Source organism: Hemitrygon akajei, chromosome 8, assembly GCF_048418815.1.
Source record: "Hemitrygon akajei chromosome 8, sHemAka1.3, whole genome shotgun sequence".
Classification (NCBI taxonomy): domain Eukaryota; kingdom Metazoa; phylum Chordata; class Chondrichthyes; order Myliobatiformes; family Dasyatidae; genus Hemitrygon; species Hemitrygon akajei.
The window spans coordinates 111,890,799-111,913,218 of NC_133131.1; the positions used below are offsets into that span (position 1 = coordinate 111,890,799).

Here is a 22,420-nt window from a genome sequence, read left to right on the forward strand (position 1 = left end):
CAACATCAACTGCATCCCCTTTATCTATAATCTCCTCAAAGAATTCCAAATGGTTCATCAGGCAAGATTTTCCCTTAAGGTAACCACACTGACTTTGTCATATCTTGTCCTGTGTTACCAAGAACTCCATAACCTCATCCTTAACATTTGACTCCAACATCTTCCCAACTATTGAGGTCAGGCTAACCGGTCTATAATTCCCTTTAACTCCTATAATTTTCAGTCCTGCAGAAGACGTACAAGACTGCAGTCCTGCTGAAGGGTTTCAGCCCGAAAAGACGACTGTACTTTTTTTCTGTAGATGCTGCCTGGCCTGCTGAGTTCCTGCAGCATTTTGTGTGTGTTGTTTGGATTTCCAGCATATGCAGATTGTCTCTTGTCTACAATTTCCTTTCTGCAGCCTTTTGTATCAAAACATAGCAGTACAGCTGAAAATACAGATAACATTCCAAATATTGATGAAGTGAGTGGCTAAAACTATGAACCGACCAGATGACAGAGGAGTAGAATTATTCAGCCCATAGGGTCTGCCCTGCCAGTTTATCATGGATGATTTATTTTCTCTCTCATCCTCATGTTCTTGCCTTCTCCCTATAACCTTTGATGCCATTTCTAATCAAGAGTCTGTCAACCTCTGGTGTACATATATCCAAAGACTTGGCCTCCATAGCCGCCTGTGGCAAAGAATTCCACAGATATAGCACCCTCTGACTATAGAAATTCCTCCACAACTCTGTTCTGAAGAGACATTTTCTATTCTGAGGCTGTACCCTCTGCTCTTTGACTCTCCACTATTAGAAGCATCCTCTCCATATCCACTTTATCTCAACCTTTCAAAATTCAGTAGCATTCAATGATATCTCCCCTCATTCTTCTGAACTGCAACGAGTATGAGCCAATAACCTTTTTATTCCCAGGAATATCCTTGTAAACCTCCTCTGGGCCCGCTTCATGCCAGCACATCCATTCTGAGCTATGGGGACACATTATTCCAAATGTGAGCTGACCAATGCCTCAACATTGCATCCTTGATTTCACCTTCTAGTTCTCACAAAATGAATGCTAACATTGCATTTGCCTTCCTTACTACTGACTCAACTTGCAAGTTGACCTTTAGGAAATCCTGCACCAGGACTCCCATGTGACTTTGCACTTCCAATTTCTGAATTTAGAAATAGTCTACACCTTTATTTTTTCTACTAAAGGACATGACCGTGCACTTCCCCACACAACATTCCACCTGGCACTACTTTGTCCATTCTCCTAATCTGTTCAAGTCCTTCTTCAGACTCCTGCACCTCTATCTATCACCCACAAAATCCACCACAATGCTATCATTCCATCATCCAATCATTAACATAAAACATGAGAAGCAACAGAATCCCTGTCAACACGGCAGCAGAACACCGCCAGTCACCAGCAGCCAATCAGAAAAGGCTCCCTTTATTCCCACTCTTTGCCTTCTGCCAGTCAGCTAATCTTCTGTCCATGTTAGTATCTTTCCTGTAATACCAAGGGCTCTTATCTTGTTTAGCAGCCTGTTACGTGGAAATAGATTCCTGGATTCAGTAAGTGGGACAGAGGACACTGATTGTGAGTAAGCATGCTAACTTTTCATTTACAAACAAACAGTGAAACACTCAAACAAGTGTCTAAGTCATGAGACCAGGTTCAAATCACCAAGTTGTTTGCTGTTCCTGTTTACCTTATGCTCTTGCCTGGACGACTCAACAACACCTCCCAGATCTATGAGTTTCTCAATCAAGTTGAACAAGGGCAGCAGGTACATGAAACATCACCCCATTTGCAGCTTCCCCTCTATGTCATATATTATCCTGACTTGCAAAGGAACATCTGGGTCTGTTATCATCGCTGCCTCTAAATCTTAGAAATCAATGTCAAAAAATAACTTGGAGCGGGTGGCATCAGAACAAAAGGGCAACGATTCTGGAGCAGTGCTGATGCAGGAAGTCAAAATGCATACTGAACTTTGAATGGGAGCATTAATTGATAGATAGATAGATAGATAGATACTTTATTCATCCCCATGGGGAAATTCAACATTTTTTCCAATGTCCCATACACTTATTGTAGCAAAACTAATTACATACAATACTTAACTCAGTATAAATATGATATGCATCTAAAATCACCCTCTCAAAAAGCATTAATAAATAGCTTTTAAAAAGTTCTTAAATAGTTTACTAAAATACATTGAATGGTAACTTAAGCTCAGTCCTAACCCCGGCACTTTAACATATCTTACCCCTGGCGGTTGAATTGTAAAGCCGAATGGCATTGGGGAGTAATGATCTCTTCATCCTGTCTGAGGAGCATTGCATCGATAGCAACCTGCCGCTGAAGCTGCTTCTCTGTCTCTGGATGGTGCTATGCAGAGGATGTTCAGGGTTTTCCATGATTGACCTTAGCCTACTCAGCGCCCTTCGCTCTGCTACCGATGTCATACTCTCCAGTTCTGTGCCCACGACAGAGCCCGCCTTCCTTACCAGCTTATTAAGACATGAGGCGTCCCTCTTCTTAATGCTGCCTCCCCAACACGCCACCACAAAGAAGAGGGCGCTCTCCACAACTGACCTATAGAACATCTTCAGCATCTCACTACAAACATTGAATGATGCCAACCTTCTAAGGAAGTACAGTCGACTCTGTGCCTTCCTGCACAAGGCATCTGTGTTGGCAGTCCAGTCTAGCTTCTCGTCTAACTGCACTCCCAGATACTTGTAGGTCGTAACCTGCTCCACACATTCTCCATTAATGATCACTGGCTCCATATGAGGCCTAGATCTCCTAAAGTCCACCACCATCTCCTTGGTCTTGGTGATATTGGACAGGTGGTTTGCCTTCTCGTCTGGTCTGGCTATACTTGAATTCAGACCTGCACTGTATCTCACTGTTTTCTGCCCTCTGCGATGTGCTAACCACATAATTAGGAAGAGTAATAAATACAACCTTTGTTGTGATGCCTAAATCTTATTACAGTGCTTTTCAAAAGAAACTACAGTTTCAATGTAATTCATTGACTTCTCTTGGAATATCCTTAAAAGAATGTGAAAGGCACTGTGTAAATATAAGTTTTGTCTTTCTTCTTCGAGCATTAACCATAATCTTCAACCATTATTATTGGAATATTTTGTCAGAGGTGTTAGTTAGAGGACACCCTTGTTCTTACTCACTTTTGAGAATTGATGGTAATAAACACTGTTTTCTGAAATATCCTTGGGGAGATATAATATCTTATTGTGATTAGTTTGGCATGTGTTCTTTTTGTGCCAAAGTTCTCTTGAAAAATTCTGTATGCATTCATTACTCACGTGTAGTAAGGTAAAATGATGGGTTCTTATTGAAATGAACCGTATGTATTGAACTTCTGAAGGTGATGCGTTCTTTTCAACGACTCTTTTAAATTGGACAAGTGTTAGTAGCTTATATTTCTGAAAATTTGCCATGTCGTTCTTGGTAAAGAAGCACTTCCCTGTTTTGTACTAATGTTAATAGACACATTATTTTCCATTTATAATTCCAATTGCTCACTCCAGGCTACATCAGGAGAAAAAAAGGGTGAAAGTTTTATTTCTTCATAAATGTCATGGAATATTTTGATTACATAAATTTTCTTCACATATTAAAAATGAAAATGTGCAATTTGTTTAAAAGATGAGTTGGAGTTTGGACTTCTTGAATGGTGCAGGAAAACAGATGATGAACCAAATGATACGTGTTACACAAGAACATTAGAATAGGAGCAGGAGTGAGCTGTCTGGCCCATCAAGCCTGCTCCACCATTCAATATGATCATGGCTGATCTGGCCATGGACTCAGCTCCACCTACCTGTCTTTTCCCCATAACCCTTAATTCCCCTACTATGCAAAAATGTTCCTTTTTTGTGTGGAAGTTAACTGTTTGCCTATGCTAATTGATTGCGTTTGTTCGCTTGTTTAGATTTCTGCCCAACTTCATCAGTGGCGATTTTGATTCAATTAAACCAGAAGTAAAGGAGTTCTACAAAACCAAGGTAAATTTTATTTATTTATTGAGATACAGCGCAGAATAGGCCCTTCCAGCCATTCAAGCCACGTTGCCCAGCAACCCCTGATTTAAGCCTAGCTTCTCATGGGACCAATTAACCTTTGTCTTTGGGCACTGGGAGTAAACTGGAGCACCTGGAGGCAACCCACATGGTCATGGGGAGAACGTACAAGCTGCTGCACAATTCATCAAGTTCACAGCTGAGGCATTCTCCTGTACTGTCCTCAAATACGTCAGTCCCCTTAATATCCAGTGGACAATGAAGTTAGTGGTATAGTGAACAGTGAGGGAAACTATCTGAGATTACTGGAAGATCTGGATGAACTGGAAAATTGGGCCAAGGAATGCCAGATGGAATTTAACTTGGATGAGTGTTGGATTTTAGAAAGGCATGTGGGTTTCAGATTAGGGGAAATTTCTTCAACTGAGGGTGGTTATCCTGAGGAATTGTCTGGCCCAGAGGACTCCTGAAGCCAGGTCACTGAATATTTTTAAAAGTGAGACAGGAAACATTTCTGGATACAAAAGTCATTAAGATGTATGGGGTCAGAAGAGGAATACTTCATTGGGATTGATGGGTTCTATGATAGCGTAGCGGTTAGCACGATTTTATTACAGCTTGGGGCGTTGGAGTTCGGTGGTCAATTCCGAAATTATCTGAAAGGGAGGCCATACTTTCTCCTCATGGAGAGTGTTGGTTATCTCCAGGTGCTCTGGTTTCCTCCCACAGACCAAAGATGCACCCGTTAGTAGGTTAATTGCTCGTTGTCCTGTGATCAGGCTCGGGTTAGAATTGGGGATTGCTGGGAGGTGCAGGATAGGGCTTGTTCTGTGCCATAAATAATAAACGTTGAACTGTGAACACACTGAATGGTAGAGCAAATTCAAAGGGTAGAGTGTTTTACTGACTCAAATACTGATCCCTCTGTGGTCAAGAATTCCCAAGGTTCAACAGCCTGAGCATGAATACATTTATCCTCACATGATTACTAAATTGCCTACTTATTTTCGGTGACAGTGGCCCATGGCATGAAAGTGCTCGGCGAGGGGAAATACGCTGTTTGTGTCCCTGTAAGAATTTTAAAATTCAATGAGATCTCCTTTCATTCTTCCATGCTCTTAGAGAAGTCAAACTAAATGCTGTCAAACTCCACACATTAACTAAGCTCACCATCCTTGGAATCAATTGATTCAATTATTGCTCATTCTGAAAAACAGATTTTTCCCAGGGGAAAGGACACCAATATTATTCAGACCCAGACTCACTTCAACCAATATAGAGGCTTTGGAGAAGGTCCAGAGGAAATTTTCCTGAATTAGAGAGTATGTTTTATATGGAAAGATTGGGTGAGCTCGGGTTTTCCTGTTTGGAGTGAAGGAGAATGAGAGGTGACTTAAGAGGCATACACTGAGTGGACTGGCACTGCCATTTTCCAAGGATGCAATGGTAATACAAGAGGACATAATTGTAAGGTGATTGCAGAAGAGTATAAGGGCGTGTCAGAGGTAGATTTTTTACACAGAAAATAGTGGGTGCATGGAACACATTGCTGGGGTGTTGGTAGAAGCAGATACATTAGGGATATTTAAGAGACTCTTGAAGGTGTTATATTTGAATGCGTGCAGTACACTGAATAAGGTAGATGAATTTGCAGCACAGTTGCAGATTGGCAGGTATGATGTTGTGGGCATCACTGAATCATGGCTGAAAGATGATTATAGGTGGGAACTTAATGTCCAAGGATACACATTGTAGTGAAAGGACAGGCAGGAAGGCAGGGAAGGTGGCATTGCTCTGATGGTAATAAATGGCATCAAATTATTAGAAAGAGGTGATATAGGATCGGAAAGTGTAAGAAGGTGGATAGAGCTAAGGAACTGCAAGGATAAAAAGACCCTGATGGGAGTTGTACACAGACCCACAAACAGTAGTAAAGGCGTGGCCTACAAATTACAATGGGAGATAGAAAATGCATGCCAAAAGGGCAATGTTACAATAGTCATGGTGGACTTCAATATGCAGGGAGATTGGGAAATCACGGTGGCCAAAGAAGAACATCAGAGAGAGCTGGAGAACAAGCTTGGGCAGAGTAACACACGGGAGATGTGAAGAGGCATGAAGAACATCACTAGTTTCAATCAGGCTAGCTGTGGAGCCTCAGAATGCAGCCGATGAGTTAAACCAATTCTTCAGTAGGTTTGACAATTGTCTTCCTGTTCACATCCCACTCAGCACATCAGCCTAGGTGCTGAGGCACCCAATGCTCCCTCAGCACCTCCCCTCCTCCAGTTCAACACATGGATGAACAACACAGTTTACACTGTCTGCAACCCCTCCTTCCCGTGCAGCTACCATCCACCGACTTCTCGTCATCATGGACTCACCTTCACTACTGAGCAGGTGAGAAGGACTCTGGGGAATCTCAGACACGGCAAAGCATTGGGACCGGATAGTGTGAACCCCAGGGTCCTGAGGGAGAGTGCTGAGCAGCTGTGTGGAGTTCTCCAGCACATTTTCAGTCTGAGTCTCAGCCTGGAAAGGGTCCCGACTGTGTGGAAAACATCATATGCAGTCTTAGTACCCAAGAAGGCCCAGCCAAAGGTCTTGAATGACTACCGTCCAATGGCCTTGACCTCACACATCATGAAGACCCTAGAGAGGCCGGTTCTAACTCACCTCTGACCCCTGGTCAGATCAGCCCTCGATCCCCTGCAGTTTGCCTACCAGGAGCACATTGGAGTCTCGGATGCTGTCATCCACCTGCTGAACAGAACCGACTCCCATTTGGATAAGCAGAGCTGCACTGTGGGGATTATGCTTTTTGATTTCTCCAGTGCCCTCAATACCATACAGGCCTCATTACAGGGGGAAAAGCTCTGTTCAATGCAGGTTGGCAATTCTATTGTATCCTGGATAATGGACTACCTGACCGGCAGACCACAGTTTGTGCAGCTTCAAGAGCTGCGTGCCAGACATGGCTATAAGCAGCACTGGGGCCCCACAGGGAACTGTATTGGCTCCCTTCCTGTTTACCCTGTATACTTCAGACTTTACGTACAACACTGAGTGGTGTCATCTGCAGAAATCCTCTGATGACTCAGCAATAATTGATGTACAAAGGGAGGACAGGAAGATGAATATAGGGCCTGGTGGAGGACTTGGTCAAATGGTGCAAGCTGTATCAGCTGCAGCTCAACAGCAGTAAGACAAAGGAGATGATGATGGACTTCAGGAAGACTAAGCCTGCATTGCTCCCTGTTACTGTGATGGTGAAGGTATAGATGTGGTGAGGACCTACAAGTACCTGGGGGTGCACCTGGATGACAGACAAGTGGAGCACCAAAACAGAGACTGTGTACAAGAAGGGCCAGAGTCATCTCTACTTCCTGAGGAGATCGAGGTCCTTTGAAATATGCTGGCCTCTCCTTCACATGTTCTACCAGTCTGTTGTCACCAGTATAATCTTATATGTGGTGTGTGCTGGGGCAATAGCAACAGCACTAGTGATGCCAACAGGTTCAATAAACTGATTAGAAAGGCTGGCTCTGATACGGGAGTCAAACTGGAGGCCGTGGTAGAACAGAGGACCCTACAGAAAATCCTGGCAATTCTGGACAATATTTCTCACCCTCTGCGTGCCACCTTGGATGAACAGAGGGGAACTTTCAGTAATAGTCTTAAGACAATAGACTGCTCCAAAGAGTGCTATATGAGGTCATTCTTATCCTCTGCCATTAGGCTCTATAATGAGTCAACCTATAGCCAGGAAGTGATGACCCACTCCTGTTAGATGGTTTGAGAAACTTATTTTTTATTCTTTCTTACTTCTCTTCTAATATTTGCATATCTGTGCACTTGTGATGCTACTGTGACACTGTAATTTCCTTTGGAATCAATATAGTAGCTGTCCATCTATCTATCCAAAATCAGGTTGGTGCTGGATTCCAGGAAGGTGAGTCTCTAGTGTGCCAACAAGATGGCTTTTTAGAGCAGTTCGTGGTTGAGCCCACTAGGGGATCAGCTATACTGGATTGGGTGTGTGTAATGAACCAGAATTGATTAGGGAGCTTAAGGTAATAGAAACCATGGGAACAAGCAATCATAATATGATCAAATTCACCCTGAAATTTGCGCAAGAGAAGCTGAAGTCAGATCTATCAGTATTACAGTTGAGTAAAGGGCATTACAGAGGCATGAGAGAGGTGTTGGCCAGAATCGACTGGAAAAGAACACTGGCAGGGATGACAGTAGAACAGCAATGGCTGGAATTTCTGGAAGCAATTCGGAAGGCACAGGGGAAGAAATATCCTAAAGGAAAGATGACACACCATGTTTAACAAGAGAAGTCAAAGCTAACATAAAAGCTAAAAAGAGTGCATATAATAGAGCAAAAATTAGTGGGAAGTCAGAGGATTGGGAAGCTTTGGATACCAACAGAAGCCAACTAAAGATGGAATACAGAAGTAAGCTAGCCAATAATATTAAAGAGGGTACCAGAAGATCCTTTAGATACATGGAATGCATTGAAAGAGGTGAGAGAAGATATTGGACTACTGGTAAACGATGCTGGAGAAGTAGTAGCAGGGGACAATGAAATGGTGGATAAACTGAATAAGTATTTTGCATCAGTCTTCATTGTGGAAGACACTAGCAGTATGGTGGAAGTTCCAAGTGCAGGGATCATGAAGTGAGTGAAGTTACCATAATTAGACTGAAGTTTCTTGGGAAACTAAAAGGTCTGAAGGCAGATAATTAACCTGGACTGGATGGTGTACACCCCAGGGTTCTGAAAGAGGTGACTGAAGAGATCCTTGAGGCATTAGTAATGATTTTTCAAGAATCACTAGATTCTGGAAAGGTTCTGGAAGCCTGAAATATTGCAAATGTCTCTCCACTCTTCAAGAAGGGAGGGAGGCAGAAGAAAGGAAACTACAGGCCAGTTAGTCTGACCTCAGTGGTTGAGAAGAAGCTGGAGTCAATTATTACGGATGAGGTCTCAGGGTACTTGGAGGCACCTGATAAAATAGGGTGTAGTCAGCATGGTTTCACAAGGGAAAACCTTGCTGACAAATTTGTTGGATTTCTTAAAAGAAATAACAAGCAGGATAGACAAAGGAGAATCGGTCTACTTGGATTTTCAGAAGGCCTTGGACAAGATGCCACGCATGAGGCTGCCTAACAAGCTACAAGGCCATGGTATTACAGGGAAAAAATCTAGCAAAAATAAAACAGTGGCTGATTGGCAGGAGGCAAAGTGTGGGAATAAAGGGAGCCTATTCTGTTTGGCTGCCGGTGACTACTGGTGTTCCACAGCGGTCTGTGTTGGGACCAATTCTTTTTATCTTATATGTCAATGATTTCGATGATGGAATTGTTGGCTTTGTTGCAAAGTTTGCAAATAATATGAAGATATGTGGAGGCACAGGTAGTTTTGAGGAAGTAAAGAGGCTACAGAAGGACAGATTAGGAGAAAGGAAAAAGAAATGGCAGATGAATACAGTGTTGGGAAGTGTATTGTCATTGTAGAAGAAATGAAAGGTTGACTATTTTCAAAATGGAGAGAAAATACAAAAAACTGATTTCTTAAAGGTTTCCCTAAAGGTTAATTTGCAGGTTAAGTCTGTGGTAAGGAAGGCAAATGTAATGTTAGCCTTTATTTCAAGAGATCTAGAATATAAAAGCAAGGATGTAATGTTGCAACTTTATAAGCACTGGTGAGGCCTCACTTGGAGTAATGTGAGCAGTTTTGGGCCCCTTAAAAAGATGTGCTGAAATTGGAGTGGGTTCAACAAAGGTTCACAAAAATGATTTTGTGATTGAATGGCTTGTCGTATGAAGAGCCTCATATGACATCCTGTTAGAACGGAGATGAGGAGGAATTTTTTAGCCAGAGAGTGGTGAATCAGTGGACCGTTGCCACAGGCAGCTGTGAAGGCCACCTTTGGATATATTTAAGGCAGAAGTTTACAGATTCTTGATTGGTCGGGGTATGAAGGGATAGAGGGAGAAGGCAAGAGATTGGGAGGAAAATTGGGTCAGCCATGATGAAATGGTTGAACAGTTCCAATGGGCCAAATGGCCTAATTCTGCTCCTGTGTCTTATTGACCTTATGGTCTTATAAGTACATGGATGAAAAAAAAATCAAGAGTTATGTGGGAGAGAAGGTTTAGATTGATCTTGGTTCAGGTTGATACAGTATTGTGCGCCGAAGGGCCTGTATTGTGCTGTACTGTTCCATCTTCTATGTTGTGTATGACTACAGGCTAAAGTTTAAAAAGATTAAAGATTAGCTTTATTTGTCACACACATCATACATTGAAACATAAAATAAAATGAAGTGGAGGCAGCCACTTCTAGCACCAACATAGCATGCTCACAACTTAATAACTTCACGCAAAGCGTCAGGCCCTGATGGTGTACCTGTGCCAACCAACTCTCGGGAGTGTTCAAGGACTTCTTCAATCTCTCATTGCTACAGTTGAAAGTTCCCAACAGCTTCAAAAGCTGACAATCATACCAGCGCCCAAGAGCAGGGTGAGCTGCCTCAACTACCATCACTCAGTAGCACTCACATTTACTGTGATGAAGTACCTTAAGAGGTTGGTCATATCCAGAATCAATTCCAGCCAAAGCAATGACATGGACCCATTGCAATTTGCCTGTCACCACTCTAGGTGTATAGCAGATGTATTCTCACCGGCTCTCCCCTCAGTCTTGGATCACCTGGACAATAGCAATACCTATGTGAGGCTGCTATTTATTTACAACAGCTCATCATTCAACACAATCAAACCCTCAACTGTAATCAATAAGCTTCAAAACCTGGATTCTGTCCCTCCCTGTACAAATGGATCATTAACTTCCTCACCAGGAGACCATCATCTACACAGACTGGAAATAACATTTCCTCCTCGCTAACAATTAACATTGGCACACCTTGAGGATGCGTGCTTAGCCCGCAGCTCTTTTCTCGCTACACCCACAATTGTGCCAGCGACACAGCTTTTGTTGGCAGAATTTCAGATGAGGAGGAGCCATACAGGAGCAAGATAGATCAGCTGGTTGAGTGGTGTTGCAGCAAAACCTTGCACTCAACATCAGTAAGACCAAGGAATTGATTGTGGACTTCAGAAAGGGGAAGTCGAGGGATCACATGGTATGTTGCCAAAGACACTTGCAAATTTCTACAAAGACCAGAAAATCTGCAGATGCTGGAATTACAAGCAACACACACAAAATGCTGGGGGAACTCAGCAGGCCAGGCAGCATCTATGGAAAAGAGTCAACAGTCATTGTTTCAGGCCAAGGCCCTTCACCAGTGGTCTCGTCCCAAAACGTCGACTGTTTACTCATTTCCATAGATGTTTCTTGGCCTGCTGAGTTCCTCCAGCATTTTGTGTGTGTTGCAAGTTTTATGGATGTACGCTACAGAGCATTCTAACTGTGTTGAATCACCAACTGGTTTGGGGTGGTCACTGACAGGATCAGAAAAAACTGCAGAAAGTTGTAAATTCTAGTCTGGGGAGCACTAGCCTGGGCACCTTCAAAAGGCAGTGCCTGTATAAGGTAGCATCCATCGTTAAGGAGCCCCATCACCTAGTACATGCTCTTTCTCATTCTTACCATTGAGGAGGAGGTACAGGAGCCTGAAGTCGCCCTCTACAATTCAGGAACAGCCCTTTCCCCTCTGCTATCAGATTGCTGAATGGACGATGAACCCATGTTCACTACTTCAGTATTTTTTCCTCTCTTTTTGCACTACTCATTTAATTTAATTTTATTTCTATTAATTATTGTAATTTATAGTTTTTGTTATGCTTTGCATTGTACTGCTGCCACAAAACAAATTGCACGACATATGCTGATGATATTAGACCTGATTCTGATTCTGATTCTAACCCTAACCCCTGCATCTTTGGAATAAGGGAGGAAGCCCAGGCACCTAGAGGAAACACGAGCAATCATGGGGTGAACATGCAGGCCCTTTACAGACACTGTCGGGAATTGAACCCTGATCTTCTGCTCACTAGCACTGTAAAGCATTACACTAACCGCTCCCCTACTGTGCCACCCGAGATCCTTCCAACGTCTTAGTAACTATCTACAAGCTGGGCATTAAGACTATTCAACATAAGCACTGGCATTAGCATTGTTATAGGTTATGTTAGTACTAATACCAGTGCTTATTTTAAATTGCTCTTCAAAATTCTATATATGCTCGGGAATGTAATTCATCATGAATAGGCAATTCAGCAGTTCACCAACATAAAGAAAAACTACTCTTGAGAATTGATGTGTCAAATATATTAATTAAAAATCTCTCCTTGTACTGATGTATAATCAATGCAAGAAAGCTTATAGTTGAGACTGTGGAAAAGCACTTTAAAACAGTTGATGGTGCACCAGTGACATCTTATTTTTAGTTCACGCAAAATGTTGCATTTCTGTTAGCAGAGTTTAAACAGGTCCAATCAAATCTTTTCTCATCTTTTTCAATATTTTATCCTCAAATGATGGAATATATTGTACTCATGACAGCTGTGTTGGGGAAAAGGGGAAGTTAAATTTATTAAACCCGACAATACAATTTATAAAGTGGATGGGATTCCATGGGGTTGAAGGAGGTACAGTGATAGATCCCACAACATGAAACCTTGGACATAAGCATAAATGAAAACAACACAAGTTTGTCACATGTATCTCAAGCAAATCTCTGCCAAACCATAAAATTTCATTTTATTCAGGTGGTAACTAATGTAACGCGATGCTCAGGCTGAATGCTTCTACATTCATTTCCAAATTCTTGACTGTCACCAAAGTGGAACAGAAATGTTACTGCACCTAAATTAAAACAGGATCTTCAGGAAATACTCAGTATCTGTGAAAAAAAGAAATACCGTAGATTCCGGATTTTAAGCCGCTACTTTTTTCCCACATTTTGAACAGCTTTGAACTTTGCGGCCTATAATCTGGAGCGGCTAATGCATGATTTTTTTTCATGCCGCCTCGTAAACATTTTGCCTCATAACAGTAGACCAATAAAATTGATGAGTAGTTCACAGAGGTCCAATGAAATTGTACGATAAATCAAGCGCACTTTCACAATTAAATTATTGTAAATCAGTCATTTGTACTCACCCTCATCAACATGGAAAACACTTGAAGCATTGTGCTGCCTTATGGCATACTTAGTTTATAATATTTTCGCTTAGTAATTCATTTTCTAGTTAAAGTTAGAAGAGTTTTAACTATATTTGTTTTCTGTACTACATCGCGGGATGCTATGACGTCACACCCGGTTTCGCGGTGTCTTGTGGGAAAATGCCGGTTTGCGATAAACGGAAAGGAGGGGGGGAGCGCATTACGCGAGCGGCTTTGGATCTGAGCGAACGCTGCTTTTAAGTTAAAGGTGATCAATAACTTTTCCTGGTAGGCTGTAGTATATATATTTTTTACCAGTCGTTAGGAGATATTGGAATGTTGTTCAGTAAAGAAGTATACGCAACGTATTTAAAAGTAGCCGCGTTACGGGCACGGTTCGAAAAAAAGCATTTGCAATATGTATTTGTTTTTGTTACCATATGGATTTAATTAAAAGTTAAAAAATCCTCACGTGTAATATCTTTCTGTGTAAATATCTCATATTACAACGTGGGACACCTGCGGCCGAAAATCCGGTGCGGCCTAAAATCCGGCGCGGCCTAAAATCCGGTGCGGCCTTTACAATTAAAAAATTGATTTTATTTCTAAAATTAGAGCCAGCGGCTTTTAATCAGGTGCGCTCTGTAGTCCGGAATCTACGGTAGATAACATTTTAAGTGATATCAGTTGTACATTCCAACCTTTTCTCAAAAAAAATTTTTACCATTGAAATGCTCATTCTAGTAGAGTCAATCTAGTAGGAATGGGTTCAGACTCTGTTATTTCTACTGTTATTATAGCTTTTATCCCCCTCCTGAACACACATGCAAAGTAAATTAAAATTGGAGTACTGTAGCTGCTGGATCTCTGAAATAAAAACAGAAACTATGAGAAACACTCAGCAGGTGTGGCAGCAGCATCTGTGGAAAGAGGAACATAATAAATGTTTCAGACCCATCACTCATGCATGTATTTGTAGCATAGCTTGTTTTATTTTACCTTTTACAAAGCTTTGCTGGTAGATCTGTCTAGTCTTGAATTCCACCTCATGGGTCCCTTTCTCTGTGAAAAGACCTGGAATGGGAGGACAAGGAGTTGCTGGGAATGGACAAGTAGAATGAAGTGCTACTGGAGGTTGTCATATAATCTTTTCTTCTAGTTTTAAACTATCATGAAAGTAACCATGATAGTTTTGTTCACTACATCAGAAATTATAGTAACATTTTGCTTTCTTCTGCCCTCACCTCCCTCAATTCAAGTAAACATGCAATGTTGGTTCTTTGACCAAGCAACACTACACAATTCATACTCTCCCTCTCTGGCTTCAGGAGAAAAGTTTTAACTAAATTAAACCTCAGTAATTTGAGCAGTGAACAGAGCAGAACCATCTTGTTTTGCCAATAAAAGAAAACATAGATAACATTGATAATATAATTCTTCCAAGTACTACCTTTCTAAAAGCCTTGATAGGAGATGGAATCCAGAACCAATGCTGTCTGTGGGCCTTAAAACAAACTCCATTTCAAGGTGAGGAGTCTCCTAGCTCTAGAGTGCAGGACATTGGATGATGGATCTACAAATCTCCATTCTGTGTTGGAATACATGACAGTTCCACACACACCTGTGGCAGAATTCCTATGCTGTACATCAATAGATGAAACTCACATGGTTACAATTAGAGCCTGATCATCTGTTCTGATGGAATTATGGATTGGCAGAGCACAGAAACAGGCCCGTTCTGACTAACCCATCATTGCCAACCATGGTCATATCCACAATATTCCCATGTGTCTGCATTAAGCCCATGGTTTTTGATTACTTTATTTTTCAAGTAACTGTCCAAATGCCTTTTAAATGTTGTAATAGTATCTGGCTCTATCATCTCCTCTGGTGACTTGTTTCATGTGATCACCATCCTCTGTTTGGAGAAACTTCCCCCTCACATACCCTTGAAATTTCTCCTCTGTCACTTCTTAAACCTGTGCTCTCCACTCCCAGATTCCCCTGTCCTGGGAGGAAGAATTTAGCTATCTATCCTATCTATGCCTGTCTTATCTTTATAAGCCTGTATAACATCCCAGTGAGAAGATTCCAAGCCAAATTTGTCTCTCCTTTCAAAGTCCTCCATTCCAGGGAGCATCACTGCTGTTCTTTTCTGCACTCCATCTCTTTACTCTTCCTGCATTGTAGCAACCAGAGCTACATACAACACACTGAGAGGATGCTTTGAAAGTTTGGTCATGGCCAGAATCAACTCCTGTCTAAATAAGGACCTGGACTTGCTGCAATTTGCCTGTCTCAACAATATGTCCACAGTGGATGCAATCTCACTGGCTCTCCACTCAGCCTTGGATCATCTGGACAAAAGCAATCCCAACCTCAAGCTGCTGTTTATTGACTATAGCTCAGAGTTCAATATAATCATACCCTCAGTTCTAATCAGCAAGTTCCAAAATCTGTGCCTCTGTACCTCCCTCTGCAAGTGGATCCTTGACTTCCTCATTGGGAGACCACAGTCAGTGCAGATTAAAAGTATCATCTCCTCCTCGCTGACAGTCAACACTATTGCATCTCAAGAATGCCCGCTCAGCTCACTGCTCTTCTCTCTCTACACTTACGACTGTGTGGCTAGGCTCAAGTCAAATGGCATCTATAAATTTGCTGATGGCACAACTATTTTTGGCAGAATTTCAGATGGTGTCGAAGAGGCATACAGAGGTGAGGTAGACCAACTGTTGAGTGGTGTCACAACAACAATCTTGCACTCAACATCATTAAGACCAAGGAATTGATTGTGGACTTCAGGAAGGGAAAGTCGAGGGATAAGCAGTGGAAAGGGTGAGCAGTTTGAAGATACTAGGTCTCAACATCTCTGAAGATCTATCCTGGGCCCAACATATTGATGCAATTACAAAGTAGGCACGACAGAGGCTGTATTTCAGTAGGAGTTTGAGTAGATTTGGTGTGACACCAAAGGCTCTTGCAAATTTCTACAGAAGTACTGTGGAGAGCATTCTAACTGGTTGCATCTCAACCTGGTGTGGAGGGGCCACTTCAGAGGATCGGAAAGAGTTGTGAACTCATCCAGTTCCAGCATGGGCACTAGCCTCCTCAGCATTGAAGACATCTTCAAAAGGTGACGCCTCGAAAAGCCGGTATCCATCATTAGGGACCTCCATCACATAGTAGATGCCCTTTTCTTATTGCTCCAGAGTTGGTACAGGAGCCTATAGACACACACTCGAAACTTTAGGATCAGCTCCTTTCCCTCCACCGTTGGATTACTGAATGGACACTACCTCAACTTTTTACTTCCTCTCTTTTTGCACTACTTATTTAACTGATTTTTTAAAAATATATTTCTTGTTGTAATTCATTGTTTTTTATAAAGATATTATTTATTGGAATGTACTGCTGCCATAAAACCACAATTTTCACAACATATTGCAGTGATATTAAACCTGATTCTAATTCTGAGAGGGATCAGTACTGGTAGAGTTGCAACATTACATCCAACTCTCAGATTTGACGAGGATGATGACTGACTCTGTTGGATTCAAAGACTGAGGTACTGGGCTTCAAGCCTCTGCCCCCCATTAGCCCCTGCACCATATTACACCAATAGCAGAAAGAAAAATCTTATTTCTGTCCCTATCTGTTTTACCTAGCAAATATGAATACATTTTCATCAGCAGCAGTCAGGAAAGAAAATGATTATTCCCTGAGAAATTACAGCAAAGAAATGAGATGGGAAAGACAGGCTTTACATTTCAGATCTATGTTTAATTGCAGCATCCACAGAGATCTCACTTTTTACCTGCTTGAGGTTTAGGCACAATAAGTATTAATAAATACAAATTCAAATTATGGTTCTAACACACAAATCAGTTTTGGCCAAGCTCCACCCATCAAAAAGGTCTTTTGTTGCAGCAGTGAGTCACCTCTTTCGAAATGTCATCTCCCACTGTGTCATGTGATTTTAAAACGTGCTATATTTAGCACATTTAGAGATTGCATTAAACATTTCTAAGTTTCTTTATTATTCATGCATAGATGTCACTAGAAGCATCTAAATTCAGTTCCCATTCTTCATTCCACTTGGAAATGTTACAATGGACATCTTATATCACTGTACCCTGTGAGGAGAAAGTGTCGCCACTGTGCTCTGAAGTAGGAAATTTCATGATTTTTCAAGAAGGTGGACAGACAGAAGTCGTGGTAAATTTTGGGACCAGCAACATAGTTAGGAAAAGAGAAGAGGTCCTGAAGAGCGAATATACTATAGGGTGTTGGGTAGAAAGCTGAAAAGCAAGACCTCAAGGGTAAAAAATCTCTGGATTGCTGCCTGTACCACTGGCCGGTGAAGGCAAGAATAGGATGATATGGTAGATAACTGCATGGGTGAGGAATTGGTGCAGGTGGCAGTGTTTCAGATTTCTGGATCATCGGGATCTGTTCTGGGGAAGGTATGACCTGTATGAAAGGACAGGTTACACCTGAACTCAAGGAGGTCCAATATCCTTGCGGGTAGGCTTGTGAGACCTGCTGGGATGGGTTTAAACTAATTTGGGCAGGGGGGTGGAAACTGGAGTGAGACGGCTGAGGATGGGGTAGTTGGTATGCAAGTAAATGCAATGTGTAGTGAGACTGTGAGGAAGGACAGCCAGGTGATAGGGCAAATTTTCAAGCAGTGGGATGAGGAAATGGATTGAATTGACTTTATTTCTTACATCATTCACATACATGAGGAGTAAAAGTCTTTATGTTACATTTCCCTGTGAATGTGCAATGTATAATAATTTGTAATAAATAGTATGCACATTAAGATATACAACAGAACAGTCAATATAGCTTAGGAATACAATTGTATTAGTGTGAATTAATCAGTCTGATGGCCTGGTGGAAGAAGCTGTCCCGGAGCCTGTTGGTCCTGGCGTTAATGTTCCAGCACTGTTTTCTGGATGGTCGCAGTTAGAACAGTTTATGGTTGGGGTGACCCAGGTCCCCAATGATCCTTCAGGCCCTTTTACGCACCTGTCCCAGTAAACGTCCTGAATAGTGGGAAGTTCACATCCACTGCTGCGCTGGGCTGTCCGCACCACTCTCTGCGGAGTCCTGTGATTAAGGGAAGTACATTCCCACACCAGGCAGTGATGCAGTCAGTCAGGATGCTCTCAATTGTTCTCCTGTAGAAAGTCCCTAGGATTTGGGGACTCATGCCGAACTTCTTCAACCGTCTGAGGTGAAAGAGGCACTGTTGTGCCTTTTTCACCACACAGCCAGTAGGTACAGACCAAGTGAGGTCCTCGGTGATGTGTATACCGAGGAACTTAAAGCTGTTCACCCTCTCAACCCGAGATCCATTGATGTCAACAGTGGTTAGCCTGTCTCCATTCCTCCTGTAATCCCCAACCAGCTCCTTTGTTTTCGCAACATTGAGGGTGAGGTTGTTTTCTTGACACCACTGTGTCAGGGTGATGACTTCTTCTCTGTAGGCTGCCTCTTATTATTTGAGATAAGGCCAATCAATGTAGTATCATCAGCAAATTTAATTAGCAGATTGGAGCTGTGGGTGGTGCCACAGTCATGGGTATATATAGAGTAATGAATACAGGACTGAGGGTGTTATATTTAAATGCACACAGTATACGGAATAAGGTAGATGATCTTGTAGTGCTGTTAGATATTGGCAGTTATGTCATTGTAAGCATCAATGAGTCGTATTTAAAAGAAGATCATAGCTTCCAAAGCTTAACATCCAAAGATACAGTTTGTGTTGAAAGGACAGACAGGTAGGCAGAGGAGCTGGGTGACTCTGCTGGTGAAAAATGAAATTAAATCCCTAGAAAGAGGTGACATAGGATTGGAAGATGTTAAAACCTTGTTTGCTGGTGAAAAATGAAATTAAATCCCTAGAAAGAGGTGACATAGGATTGGAAGATGTTAAAACCTTGTGGGTAGAGTTAAGAAACTGCAAGAGTAAAAAGACCCTAGTGGGAGTTTTATACAGCCCTCCAAACAGTAGTCAGGGTGTAGGGTACAAATTACAATGGGAGGTAGAAAAGTGATGTAAGAAGGGCAGTGTTATGATCGTCATAGGAGATTTCAATATTCAGAAAGATTGGAAAGTTAACTTGTTGCTACATCCCAGGAGAGGAAATTTGTAGAATACCTATGAAATGGCTTTTTAGAGCAATTTGTGGTTAAACCCTTTAGGGGAAAGGCAATTTTGGATTGGGTGCTGTGTAGTGAACCAGATTTGATCAAGCAGCTTAAGGTAAAAGAACCTTAGAAGGCACTGGTCATAATATGATAGGATTCAATGTGTAGTTTGGGAGGTAGAAGCTGACGTCAGATGTATCGATACTACAGTGGCGTAAAGGGAATTACAGAGGCAAGAGAGAGGAGCTGACCAAATCTTGGAAGGGGGCACTAGCAAGGATAACAGCAGAGTAGTAGTGGTTGCAGTTTTTGGGGATAATTTGGAAGGCACAGGTTAGACACATCCAAAGAAGAAGTACCGGTACACTAAAGGGAGGGTGAGACCACTGTGACTGATAAATAAAGTCAAATGGAGCATAATCACAAAAGAGAGGGTCCATAATACAGCAAAAATTATTTGAAAAGTAGATTGAGAATCTTTTAAAAACAAACAAGGCAACTAAAAAAAGCAATAAGGAGAGAAAAGATTAAATATAAAGGTAAGCTAGCCAGTAATATAAAAGGGAATACCAAAAGTTGTTTTTTTTTTCAGATATACTGTATTATGAGTAAAAGAGAGGCGAGAGTGAATATTGGACCACCGGGAATTGATGCTAGAGAGTTAGTAATGGTGGAGTAAGTATGGTCTTATAAGATTTTGAATCAGTGGAAAATGAATAAACAGTGACACATTTCTAAATCTGTATGGAATACTGTGAAATGAGCTTGGTGATAAGGATGTCGTAGGCTGTTGAAGTTGCAGCTTTGAGAGGTCCTGTAAAAGCCTCAATGAGTTGCTGTAGTTGTTTGTTGATTCAAACATGCAGTTGAGATGTGTGTTTAACTGGTGTATCGCCACCAACAAATTGGAATGTTTCATCTTGGATGGTCAAACATCTTAGAATTTTTGGAGCTGAATCTATCAGGACCATTGAAGAATATTGCCCCAAACAGCTTTGATGATCTGGGAATACTTCCAGGGGTTAAGGGCTAAGTCAATGGCCACAGTAAACCAAATCTGTGTTTGCTAGGACTTCTTGCGAATGGTCCAGTTAAGTTGTTGATCAATGGTGACTCACAACAATGGCAAAGAAATCTTGCTGTTGCAAAAAAAAAAGTTGTCATTGTCACTGAGCCACATGAAGAGAAAATAAATGCAGGGACTTGATTGAAAACTGTATTCTTTGGCATGGATGCTGCCTGACATGCTGAGTTCCTCCAGCAGTTTGCTTTTGCTCCAGACTACAGCATCTGTAATCTCTTATGTCTCTAAAAGGTTATTAGGACTGATGTCTAAATTCTTTTCAAAGGGGGTGAATTAGATACAAAAAATAAATAAGGCCATGATATCAGCAACTGAAAACACATCAGTGTTCAAAATACAGAATCAAGGAGCTCAGATACCCCAGTGATAAAGCTGCCTGATTTTTGAACTCAACGCCTTCACTAATAAAGACAAGGCATTCAGTTCATCATAATACAGGAAAACAAAGTTACAAACCGGCTTAGACCAAGGAACTGGCTGTCTTTTACCTGGATGGGTTTCACTGAATTGCAGAGAAACAGTACTGTATAACATTAAACAGGCCCTTCAGCCCGCTGTGCGTATGCTGACCATAAAATATTCATCTGTACAAATTCCATCCATCCTTCATTTAGTCCTTTGCCTTCAGTGCCTTGGTAATTCAAGTATTCATTCGGATGCTTCTTAACGATGCTTCATCATTACTGCAACCTTTACTCGCTTTCTCATCTCACAATTGGAGAAGTCCTCCACCCAAATAGTAATGTCATAATGACCAGGTGTTAAGGGTGCCCACTGAAGGATAAATATTGAGAAGGTAACTGAAGTGACTTTTGCTCCTCTCAGTAATGGTTAAGGGATATAATACATTACCATTGTGCTGTAGCGCAATGGCACACCTAACAGAGCCACTGCCTCACAGTTCCACTGACTCGGTCTCACTTTTAACCTTCGTCGCTGTCTGTGTGGAGTTTGCATGTATTCACTGTGACTCCATAGGTAACCCCTTGGTGCTCTGGTTTACTCTCTCACATCCCAAAAATATGAAGCTTGTTAGGTTAATTTGCCACTGTAAATTGCCGCTAGTGTGTAGGTGAGTGGTGGAATCTGGTGGGAGTTGGGCAAAAAATAAATGGGGTAAGATAGGACTTCTGTAAAAATGGGTTGATAGTTGGCACAGACATGATGGGCCGAAGATCATGTTTTTTGTGTGGTATCTCTCTCTTGGATTGAAATATATACACTTCTTTCTTGATCAAACTATTTTCTGTTAGTTAATTGTGGAGCTGCAGTCCTTCGACACAAACAACAGCTTTGAAATTTATGCTTGTTTGAATAAACCTGTTATCAATTATCCTTACTGTTAATGCCTCTAAGCTATGCATTTTTTATTTAATCTGAAAAAAAATGCCTTGAGAATGTCTGAAAAAATAACCCTTTTAATGTGGTCTCTGTTTAGTGATTACTTAATCTCTGTGTTCGGATGATATATTCCATATTTGCCCCAGCAAATTGCTCTTATCAGTTTCCTTCCATTTGCTTTCTTTTGGATTTATTTACCCATTGACTCTCTACTTTGCATACATAATTACTTATGGCACAGAAAAACAAGTTTGCATCTTGTATTTCTAACAGTCTGCTCTAAACAACATAAGGGCTATTGTATCCCAATTATGCAGCAGGTCTTGACTGCAATGTTAATATTATGATCTGTTTGGAAATTTGAAGTGAGTTTTCCTTTTGGCTCAATCTGGTGTGAGCAAAAAAAAAGCCAAAAAGGCAAGATTTTGTTATTTATTTTAACCAGGAATGATTACTGCAATGCTTCAACCTCCCCCTTTACTCCAAAGTTCAAAGTAAATTTTACCATCAAAGTACACATATGTCACCTTTACAACCTTGACGTTCATTTTCCTGTGGCATACACAGCATATCTATAGACTATTAACTATAATAGGGTCAATGAAAGATCAATCAGAGTGCACAAGACACTGTGCAAATGCA

At 41.5% G+C, this 22,420-nt stretch overlaps 1 protein-coding gene across 11 annotated transcripts in view; it reads left to right on the forward strand.

Moving 5' to 3' along the window:
* The window catches only part of tpk1 (thiamin pyrophosphokinase 1), a 380,881-nt gene that overhangs the window by 163,957 nt on the left and 194,504 nt on the right, over positions 1-22,420 (forward strand). For all 11 annotated transcript variants that reach the window (XM_073054376.1, XM_073054384.1, XM_073054377.1 and 8 more), the window contains one exon: positions 3,962-4,034. In XM_073054376.1, coding sequence (XP_072910477.1) covers positions 3,962-4,034 — 73 coding nt within the window. The remainder of the gene's footprint in view (positions 1-3,961; positions 4,035-22,420) is intronic.